A 9,766-nucleotide genomic window follows, 5' to 3' on the forward strand; every position below is an offset into this window, starting at 1 on the left:
TAATGCTTTTATTCTTTTCAGATGGACGAGAAAAATGAGGGCCTGAGGGGATTTCACACTAGTCTGGATCATCTTTCTGTCAGGAAAGTACATACTGCTTCTAAAATGCTTCTTCATCATAAACTGCTCACTTTCAAAAAAAGTTTAATTATTATTTACATTTAGATGCGAATCCCTAACTAAGTTTTTGGTGAAAAAGTCTCTGCTCCCCCTATGAGGAAATGATCCCAACTCGTTTTTCACTACTGCATGACTTTTTGCCTAATTAAAGGAAATCATGTAATTTATGGTCTCTCAACTGCTGGAGTTCCTGGCCCATGCCATTTAACCCGTAAAAAGTTCTTATATACTTGAAAAATGGTATGATACCCCAAAAGTAGGGATGTCAAGCAGTATTTGTGAGGACAAGTCCACTAAAAGTTGGATTTAGCAAACTTTACTTTCTCTTTTAGGAATTAAAAGCACGTGATTAATAAACTGAATTCCCATTGGTTAAATGATTTTGATAAGGGATAATGGTCCACTAAATCCAACTACAATTCTTCATCTATCACGTAACTTGATCATCAAATACTGACTCTTATCGATTGAGCTTATAAAAATAATATTAGCAGGATAAATTGTCACTGGTCTGTGAAGAAATCCATGGCAATATGCTGGAGATTTCAACTACTAGCACTAGCAATAGCACTAGCACTAGAGGGAGAGGAAAAAGAAAAAAAATCTTAAAATAGCAATACTATAAGTATGATGCCAACTTATATTATGATATGAATGTACTTTAAATGGATCTGCATTGTTTAGAGATTCAATGTTTCATTTAAAATATTATGCGGATAAGGTCAAATTTTGTCATATCCAATGTTATGTATGTTAGATATAGATAGCCTAGATTCTAATTACTAGAAGAAGAAAAAAATTCAAAGATAATAGATAGATAGCTAGCTAGGTGTGCTAGATTCATGGTGGCTGGCAACCAATATTCGACAAGTTGGCTAAAAGATTAAGCATCTAGATCTTTACGTGGTTGGGTTTACGTGAAGTTCATTACTAATTTAAATTATAGTTCATTTTGTCAGTATTCAAAAGTTAATTATATCTTTAGTTTTGATTAAAAAAATGCAAAGAGAGTATATACTTCTTGCTAGCTTATTAGCAATGTGACATTTGATAGACATTCACATACCAGCCCGACACGTGGTCAAAGCGGTCTCCGGCCGCTGGGAAAGAGTGTACCATTTAGCTAAATATCTATCTTGTACCCCATCTCATGTGTATTGCACTAGAGAGGGAGAGAAGAAAAGAAGTTAAAGTCGGGCAAAAGAATTTAAGTCTTTTTTATTTTTCTTGGCAATACTCAAAAACCAAAGAGCTGGGAAAGAAGGAAGCGAATCCAATTGGAAATTATAAGGCAATATGTCTGTGACGTCTGATCTAATTCCCCCACGTTAAACACGTGCGTCTTAAATACTAAGCCAATTTGTCTGACACGCACCACTGATTAGTTGCCGATTTAAGGATTCCGTTAAGGAAGAGAAAACGGTGACTTTTTTTTTTTTTTTTGGTTACAAAACGGAATCAAAAGAATCCAAGAAAAGCAAAACAAATCAAACTAGAGCTCAACTCTTGAGACAATCCTCTCTTCTAAGGATGTCTGTCATTTCCTGCGGGGGATCATTGAAAAATACCAGATCATCTCTTCCAATTAGCCTCCTCTTTGACAACCAATCAGCAGCCTTGTTATTTTGAGGCCTCACATGACTAAATCTAATACGGCCTCGAGAAGCATATAGGCTTCGAATTTCAGCAACTAATCTTCCCATCGATCCTTGCTCATTAACTTCTGGGTCCAGTAACCTTATGGCCTTCAGCAAATTTGATTCTATATGGAGTGGCCATGCTCCCATATCCAACGCTACTCTTTGTTTCTGTGTTACATACTTATCTTTTGAATTAATGAAACGCAGAAATACTTAAGTCGGCTCACTCGGGCAGTAGATGCTATTCCCATTTACAGCCGCAACAGTGACATCTGAGTGGGAAATTATAGTACCGTATCCAAGTTAATTGTTTCATTCGTCAATTTTTCTAAGATTGATTTACAGCCCAGAGCCACAGGAGAGGCCAACCGCACTTGCCCAAAGCGAAGGAATCTCCACTATATAAGTAGGAGCAAAACCCACTTCTTACCCACAACTTATCTTTCTCTTTCTCGTTGCTGTTCTCTTCTGGTAGCTCTTTCTTGCTTTCGCTTTTTGAAATATTGGTAATGGAGAAAGAGAAGAGCAGGAGGGGAGAGTTGGAAGAAGTTGATGAGGAGAAATGGGTTTATGATTCATCTCTTGATCATAAAGGAAGAATCCCTCTTCGAGCTTCCACTGGTGTTTGGAAAGCTTCTCTCTTCATTATCGGTAAGGAATATTAATACAGAAAACCCGTATGTAGTATTAGAATTTAGTATATAATTTTCAAGCTTCTTGAAGATGTTTGCTTTTGGGTTTTAGTTTGTTCTTATCTTGTCAGCGACGAACTTCTTATGTTCCAATAAATGAAAATCGATCAACCATGAAAGTTGATATCGACTCTTTCTCATGGTAACAGTTGGTTAAGGACTTGTATGTATTTGACTCCTCTCCTTGAAGGAATTATTTAATTCAAGCATGTATCTTAACTTTTGAATTAAAATATTACATATAATTATTGTCCTATAAATAATTCATTGAACACTCATTCAAACTTCTCAAAATATCTTGTACTTGACTAGTAGCTTTGTCCTGTATAGTTATTAAAACCTTGGTGATGATTAGGAGTGTGATTATCTCCATCAGCATTCTCATTAGTCTGTAAAATAAAAGCTGATGTGCCTTTAATATTAGAGTACTGAGAGAAGACACGTAAAAATGCTGAAGAGATTTCTTAACAGAATATTACTTCTATTAGAACAAGGAATAGCTTATGTGGGGACAAGATGTTGGTGTGGCTCTTGAGGGAAATCGAATAGTCAAAATATACCAAGTGTAGCACAAAAGTCTCAAAAGCAAACCCACAACAATGACAGAATTTCTTCGTACTCAGAATATTAATGGTTCTGTGAACAAGGTGGTAAGCGGTAATAGCCTACCAAGTTATCCCCTACAGTACCTTTTCAGTTTTCAGCTTTAAGCAAAAATGTCCTCCATGATGAACTCTTGTCTCTTCTCTTCCTTTGTTCAATGGATCGTTCAAATGAAGGCCGATTCCATATGGGGTCACATCTAGTTTCTAAGTTGACAACCCTTCTCCCAGCCTAAGAGACGTGATTCTCCTTCCAAGTGTAAAGAGAGCAAAGCAACAGAAGGTGTTGTAGCATAGCTAACTATCTTTAGCTTCTATTTGTAGGTATGGGCATATCAGACTAGTGATTAAGCAAAACCCATACCTTTTAGTGAAGAGATTGTGGGTTCAATTCTTGTGGATGGTATATATAATATCTCATAAGGTTAAGTATGACATATCATATTGGTGATTGAACCAGGCTAAATTGTTCTGTCAACTATCAACACAGGGTTAATTGGTTGGCAAGACTTATACCTCTTAGTGAAAAGGTTGTGGGCTCTACCCTTGCAAACAGCATATGTAATATAATTGTGTTAGTCACTGCTCAGGGAGACTTGAACTAGTGGCTTGCTAATTGTGAGGTAGGTCCTTGCCATTAGGGCTAATCCTCGGGGTTGAACCTAGAACTCTTTAAAGTTTAGAAAACCTTATCTAACAATTTTTCTTACCTTCCTGAGAATTATCAGTCTTATTGATATGTTAAACGTTTCTTCCTATGGAACAGCAATTGAGTTCAGTGAGAGATTAAGCTATTTCGGCATTGCAACGAATCTCATATTATACCTGACCAAAGTGATACATCAAGACCTTAAGACAGCAGCGAAGAATGTAAACTATTGGACTGGAGTAACAACAATGATGCCACTGATTGGAGGGTTCTTGGCAGATTCATACTTCGGAAGATTCAATGCAGTGCTAATCTCATCTTTTATCTATCTATTGGTAATTTCATATCTTACAGATCACTTGATACCCAATTATCAATTTGATAGAATAATAATGTTGATGTATCCGTTAATGATGAAACAGGGCCTGATTTTACTGACAATGTCCGAACTAGTGCCAAGCTTGAAGCCTTGCAACATGGAAAATTGTACTAGTTCGACAAAAATCCATAAGATCATGTTCTTCCTCTCCATGTACCTAGTCTCAGTAGGGACCGGAGGTCATAAACCTGCTCTAGAGAGTTTTGGAGCTGACCAGTTTGACGATGATCATTCTGAGGAAAGAAAGAAGAAGATGTCTTACTTCAACTGGTGGAACTTTGGTCTCTGCAGTGGTCTTGTGCTTGGTGTTACAGTGATAGTTTATGTGCAAGATCATGTCAGCTGGGGTGTTGCAGATATCATCCTCAGCGCGATTATGGCCATTACAATCGCTGTCTTCTTCATTGGAAGGCCATTTTACCGATTCCGAATGCCACAAGGGAGCGCTTTAACACCTATGCTGCAGGTACTTGTAGCAGCTGTAACCAAGAGAAGTCTTCCCCATCCTTCTGATCCTTCTAAACTATATGAGGTACCCAAGACACAGAAAACCCAGGGGAGGCTTTTGTGCCATACACCTAAGCTTAAGTAAGTGAACACACTATTATATAAATCTTTGATCAAAATTAGGTCTGTATATCCTCCTCTCTGATATAATATTTGGGAATACAGGTTCTTGGACAAAGCTGCAATCGTTGAAGACAACAAGATGGTATCAATTGAGAAGCTGCAGAGTCCATGGAGGTTATCTACAGTGACCAAAGTGGAAGAGATGAAGCTAGTTCTGAATGTGATCCCTGTATGGCTGTGTTGCTTGACATTTGGAATTTGTGTAGCACAGACCTCTACATTTTTCATCAAACAAGCGAGTCTGATGAACCGTCAGATAGGCACAAGCCACCATTCTTTTATAATCCCACCAGCTACAATCTATGCACTTGCTGCAATTGGAATGATCATCTCTGTTGTCATGTACGACAGGATCTTGGAACCTGTAGTGCAAAAAGTCAGGGGCAAAGAAAGGGGAATTGAGATCCTGCAAAGGATTGGTATAGGAATGATGTTCTCAAGTGTTACCATGATTGCTGCTGCATTGGTTGAAAAGAAAAGACTTGAAGCAGTTGAGAGGGGATTGGGTACTTTGAGTGTGTTCTGGTTAACTCCACAATTCATGATTATTGGTTTTGGAGATGGATTTGCTCTAGTTGGGCTGCAAGAGTACTTCTATGATCAAGTTCCTGATAGCATGAGAAGCTTAGGAATAGCTTTCTACCTGAGTGTGATTGGGCTTGGAAATTTCCTTAGTAGTCTGCTGATAACTGTTGTTGATCATGTAACAGAGAGCCATGGGAGGAGTTGGTTTGGTAAAGACTTGAACAGTAGCCGATTGGACAACTTCTATTGGTTGTTGGCAGCCATAAATGGGGTGAATTTAGGCTTATACGTACTGGTGGCCATGAGGTCTTCTTACAAAAATGTGCAGAGAAGGGTGGCTGTTGCACACTCTGATGACATGAGACAGAACAAGGATGAGATAGAGTTGATGGCGGGCCCGCCAACGGGGGGGGGGGCCAAGGGGGGGCCCCGGGGGCCGGGGGGCCCAAAAAAGGGAGGGGGGGCCCTCTGTGCGGCGCGGTGAGTAGGTTGGGCCGTGATTAGTTATACCCATATATGCTCTTTGTATTCATATCATTATCATAAGAGAAGATGCACTTTCTGTGTTCTCTCTTATTTCTTTTGTAATTTGCAAATTAGAGAGTCGATTAGTGTTACCAAAAAAAGTTGTACCATTAAGAATAAATGGAGTGTGGATCTGAAGTAATGTTTCAGAATTAGGCCGATTTCCTTTTGAAATGGAATCCATTATACATTCCATGTGTGTAATCCTTAAACTGCCTTTGATCATAGAAGTACTCTTTCAGATCTTGGTAAATTTTATCTCAAAAGGAGACTAAAGATATAGTTTAAGATGAATGATAAGTTCCTGCCAATCAGGCATCATCACAAGAAACAGGATTCCTCCTTCGGAAGCTTGAAGAAGCACAGATCTATTTCCAGCTGCTTCAGTCACCAAACATGATTAACTGGTCATGCAACAGGATCTAGTTTCTTGAAATAGAAAAGACTATATTCATCCATGGATGAAGTACTTAGGATTTAACATACGGAGGGACCGAATTATGATTAAAAAAAAATTCACCATTAATATTTTAAAGGAAAAACTATCAGCTATTAATTCAAAATCTGCATTAGTTTCTTACAAAAACAAAGGACAAGTGAAAATACACAAAAGCAAAATGACCTTTCTACCCGTTGTTTTTATCGTTAAAGATTTTCTCAAAATGGGGAAGCCAACACATGAAAATAGGGCAATAGATTTCTCTAAGAAAGTTTTAAAAAATCAAGGGCAAGGAGGAAATTTCAAAAATGGGTATTTTGTGGGGGTTAGGGAGGGGTGGAGTGGGGTGGGGTAGGGACCAATATCAAGTCCGTTTTTTTCAAAGAAATAGATTGTCTATTTCCTTGTAGATGTGTGACAAGTGTCTTAACATCACATCAAATGGTTGAAATTCATTTATAAGTCACATCAATCAATTGACTGATGTGAACTGTAAATAGGTTTACACTATTTGATGTGATGCTGAAATACTTATTACACATCTACAAAGAAATGGACCTGGTAAATTTCCGGTGGGGTAGGTGGCAAAAATAGTCATGCGTTGTTAAAACAAAAAAGAATGCATTTTAATCATGAAAAATAGTCATGCAACTAATCTCCTTATCGATTTTATTTTTTTATTTATTTTTTCCTTTCTTTGTTTCACCTTTTCATTTTAAATATAAGCTGTAATAATATGAAAAGAAGAAAATTATTACAAATAATATTTATTTATAAATGTCCATCATCCCAAAAAGATGTAACAAAAGATATAACTTCCAATTGAAGACCAACCGGGCACACTCCCCCCAAAAACACCCCCCCCCCCCCCCCCCTTTTCCCCTTTTTTTGGGGGGGGGGGGGCTTTTTTCCGGGGGGCCATCAAAAACCCACAAAAAAATATAAATAATCCCCCTTCCCCCCCCCCCCCTCCCCCCCCCCCCCCCCCTCTCTTTTTTTTTTTTCTTTGGGGGGGTGTCTCTCTCCCCCCCCCCCCCCCCCACAAAAAAAAAAAAAAAGGGGGGAGGGGGGAGGGAACCACTTTAGCATGCAATCTTGGTGATTCAAATTCTCATATTAATTAAAAATCATAGTTATCTTAAACATAATGTTAGCAGTCCATATTTTCATTCTATACATTTCCTATCTTGGATGGCAATCTATCCTTCCATATCAAGATTATCTTATTTGTGTAAGAATCATATATTGTATTTCTTTGTAGACTCTGATATTATCATATGAAAGAAGATGTTAGTTCTATTATAAATATGTAATGACTAACTCACTAGAAGAGTTGAACTCATCTTGTCTTTCTTCTTTGTATTCAATATTATTTTATTTTATAACAAAATCTAACTTTATTTCACCTTCTCACTAAATAGATTTTTGACAATATACTTTCTAATGCTAAAACTGAGACATTGGAGAAAACTAATTTTGTAAGTATATCTTGATCATAAAACTTGTTAAATTATTTTTCAATCTCATATCATAATTTCTAATTTCTTTAATTTTCTAATTTCAAATGATAATGATGAATTGTTTTTGATTGTCAACAAATCATTTAACTGTAATGTGAAGACTCCAATGCTAAAGAGAGATTTTTTAAATCATTTAAGGCGTGATCATCTGTTGGCTTTCATACCTAATTTTTACTAGGTTGGGCTGGGTCCACAAGGATTTTCTGCTAGTGCAGTGGATTAGATTCGAAAATCATGGACCAAAAATGGGCCATACTAGGTTAGGGTAAGGTCATATTTCCGCCCAGCCATGCATGCTTGAACACCATTAGCACTTTGCGTTTGGTCCAATCAGCGATTGGCTTGACTGTATTATAACAGAAGCCGAGTATGGCCGGGCCGGGATGTGTGAGGAATTAAACCCAGGAATCTAAAAGGAATCAGCCAAAAACTTCGGCATCAATACAGGTTGATGCCAAGGGAAATCTGCATCGTCCTCGAAAAAAACCCCCCCCCCCCAAACCCCGCACCCCCAAAAAAAAAAAAATAGCTTGTATAGCAATTAATACAGCTCCAGGTTAGTGTTCTACATTTAACATCAAACCATGAGTTCAAATGAACCATCAAAACTGATTTGAGGCAAAAAAAAAAAACCTAAAAACAAGAAAACAAAATTTTAACAAATTTATTTTTAGTGGTTGAGGGATTATTAGATGATGCAGGCCTCGGATAGACCTGCTATGATGGGCTTTCATGGGCAGGGAATTAGAAGAATAGGAATAGGAATAGGAAGAAGGGAATCTAGGGTTTGGGAATTAGAAGATTACATGAAGAACTAAGGGATGGGATAATACAAAGTACTGTTGTTGAAGATGTCCTTGAACAGAAACTTGAACAATAGAAGAAACTCTTGAGAAAGAAAATAGGAGAAAAGAAGAAGAGATAAAAGAAAGGGTTTTAACAATCCTGTATGCACTCACAGACAGCACTAAAACTCTTGTAAAGAGTCATATATGTTATCAAATCATCTCTAATTGATGGGGATTCATTTCATGCACATAGACCTTCTGAAATTCCTAACTTGACTCGACATAGGACTCTTAATCACTCTAAAAGACTCATAAAGGTGAATAAAATCAGTACAGAATTCTATCTGATTATTAATCATCCTAATCTAACTCAAAACATTAATTTATATATGTTATTAAAATTAACTACTAATCCCACATACAGGCATTACCCCCACTTTATGGGCTTTTTAATTAGGCTCATTACATCAATAATCCCAACACTGAGAGCCTTAATAGACATGTCTATAGAACCCATCCCTGGGTCAAGATTAAGTATTTCAAAGGTAAATTGACCATTTTAGACATTCTTAACCTTCATGGCATTGAGGAGAACTTGGCGATGAGTTTTGTAAAATGAAAGAACCAATAATCATTGGATTGGCAATTTGGCATCACAAATATTGATTTTGATTATGTAAAATTTCATTGTCTTATGATTTATTAATTTTTTGGCAGGGCACTAAATGATGAATCCGTCGAAGGGAGAGATCGTTGATCCCAGGGTACTAGAACATTCCGAGGTTTGTAGTAGTCAACTTCAAACTAACTACAATATATTGTTTTTTAATTTGAAAATTCTATTAAGAGAGTTTTTTTCTTACTGTGCTTTTTTTATGCTGACTTTGACGTCATTCTTTTGAGCAAGCAATAGACATGGCAAATATCACTGCCCGGCTTCATTTGGTTGTACCCAGGGATATATGCGTCGGAAATAGATTCCTTAATGGATTTGTTGAGCACTATTGTCTCCCGTAGTGAGCATGCTCCACGCATGAGGATGCAAGCATGAGGATGCTGCGTGAGCACGATCTGCACTTGGAGAGTATGAATAAGCGGACAGAGAAATAAGTTTACGCGCAATTTCCTCCGCTCCGCCCCGCGAGTGCGGAAGCGTTTTCAAACGCACGGGAAACAAGATTTCCAGCCGTACGGGAATTTTACAATGCAACGCAATGAATGTATTAGAGGAGTTGAAGCATTTGAACTTCTATGACT

General features: G+C 37.6%; 1 protein-coding gene across 1 annotated transcript; it reads left to right on the top strand.

Annotated features, from left to right (window-relative positions):
* Positions 1–2,209: 2,209 nt before the first annotated feature.
* LOC149027832 (protein NRT1/ PTR FAMILY 5.6-like) lies at positions 2,210–6,188 on the top strand. Its single transcript, XM_089143520.1, has 5 exons — positions 2,210–2,411; positions 3,821–4,038; positions 4,126–4,670; positions 4,755–5,628; positions 6,078–6,188. The coding sequence occupies exons 1-5, from the start codon at positions 2,270–2,272 to the stop codon at positions 6,186–6,188; spliced, it is 1,890 nt and encodes a 629-aa protein (XP_088999646.1). The 5' UTR covers positions 2,210–2,269.
* The last annotated feature ends 3,578 nt before the right edge of the window (positions 6,189–9,766 follow it).

Source organism: Hakea prostrata, chromosome 1, assembly GCF_041222555.1.
Source record: "Hakea prostrata isolate BN-2017 chromosome 1, UWA_Hpros_2, whole genome shotgun sequence".
NCBI lineage: Eukaryota > Viridiplantae > Streptophyta > Magnoliopsida > Proteales > Proteaceae > Hakea > Hakea prostrata.

Excerpts from the sequence above, each read along its gene's own strand:
- LOC149027832 (XM_089143520.1), top strand. The coding sequence starts at position 2,270 with ATGGAGAAAGAGAAGAGCAGGAGGGGAGAGTTGGAAGAAGTTGATGAG. Across the intron at positions 4,671-4,754 it reads TGCCATACACCTAAGCTTAA|GTTCTTGGACAAAGCTGCAA; the intron begins GTAAGTGAACAC and ends TTGGGAATACAG. Across the intron at positions 5,629-6,077 it reads AGGATGAGATAGAGTTGATG|GCATCATCACAAGAAACAGG; the intron begins GCGGGCCCGCCA and ends CCTGCCAATCAG.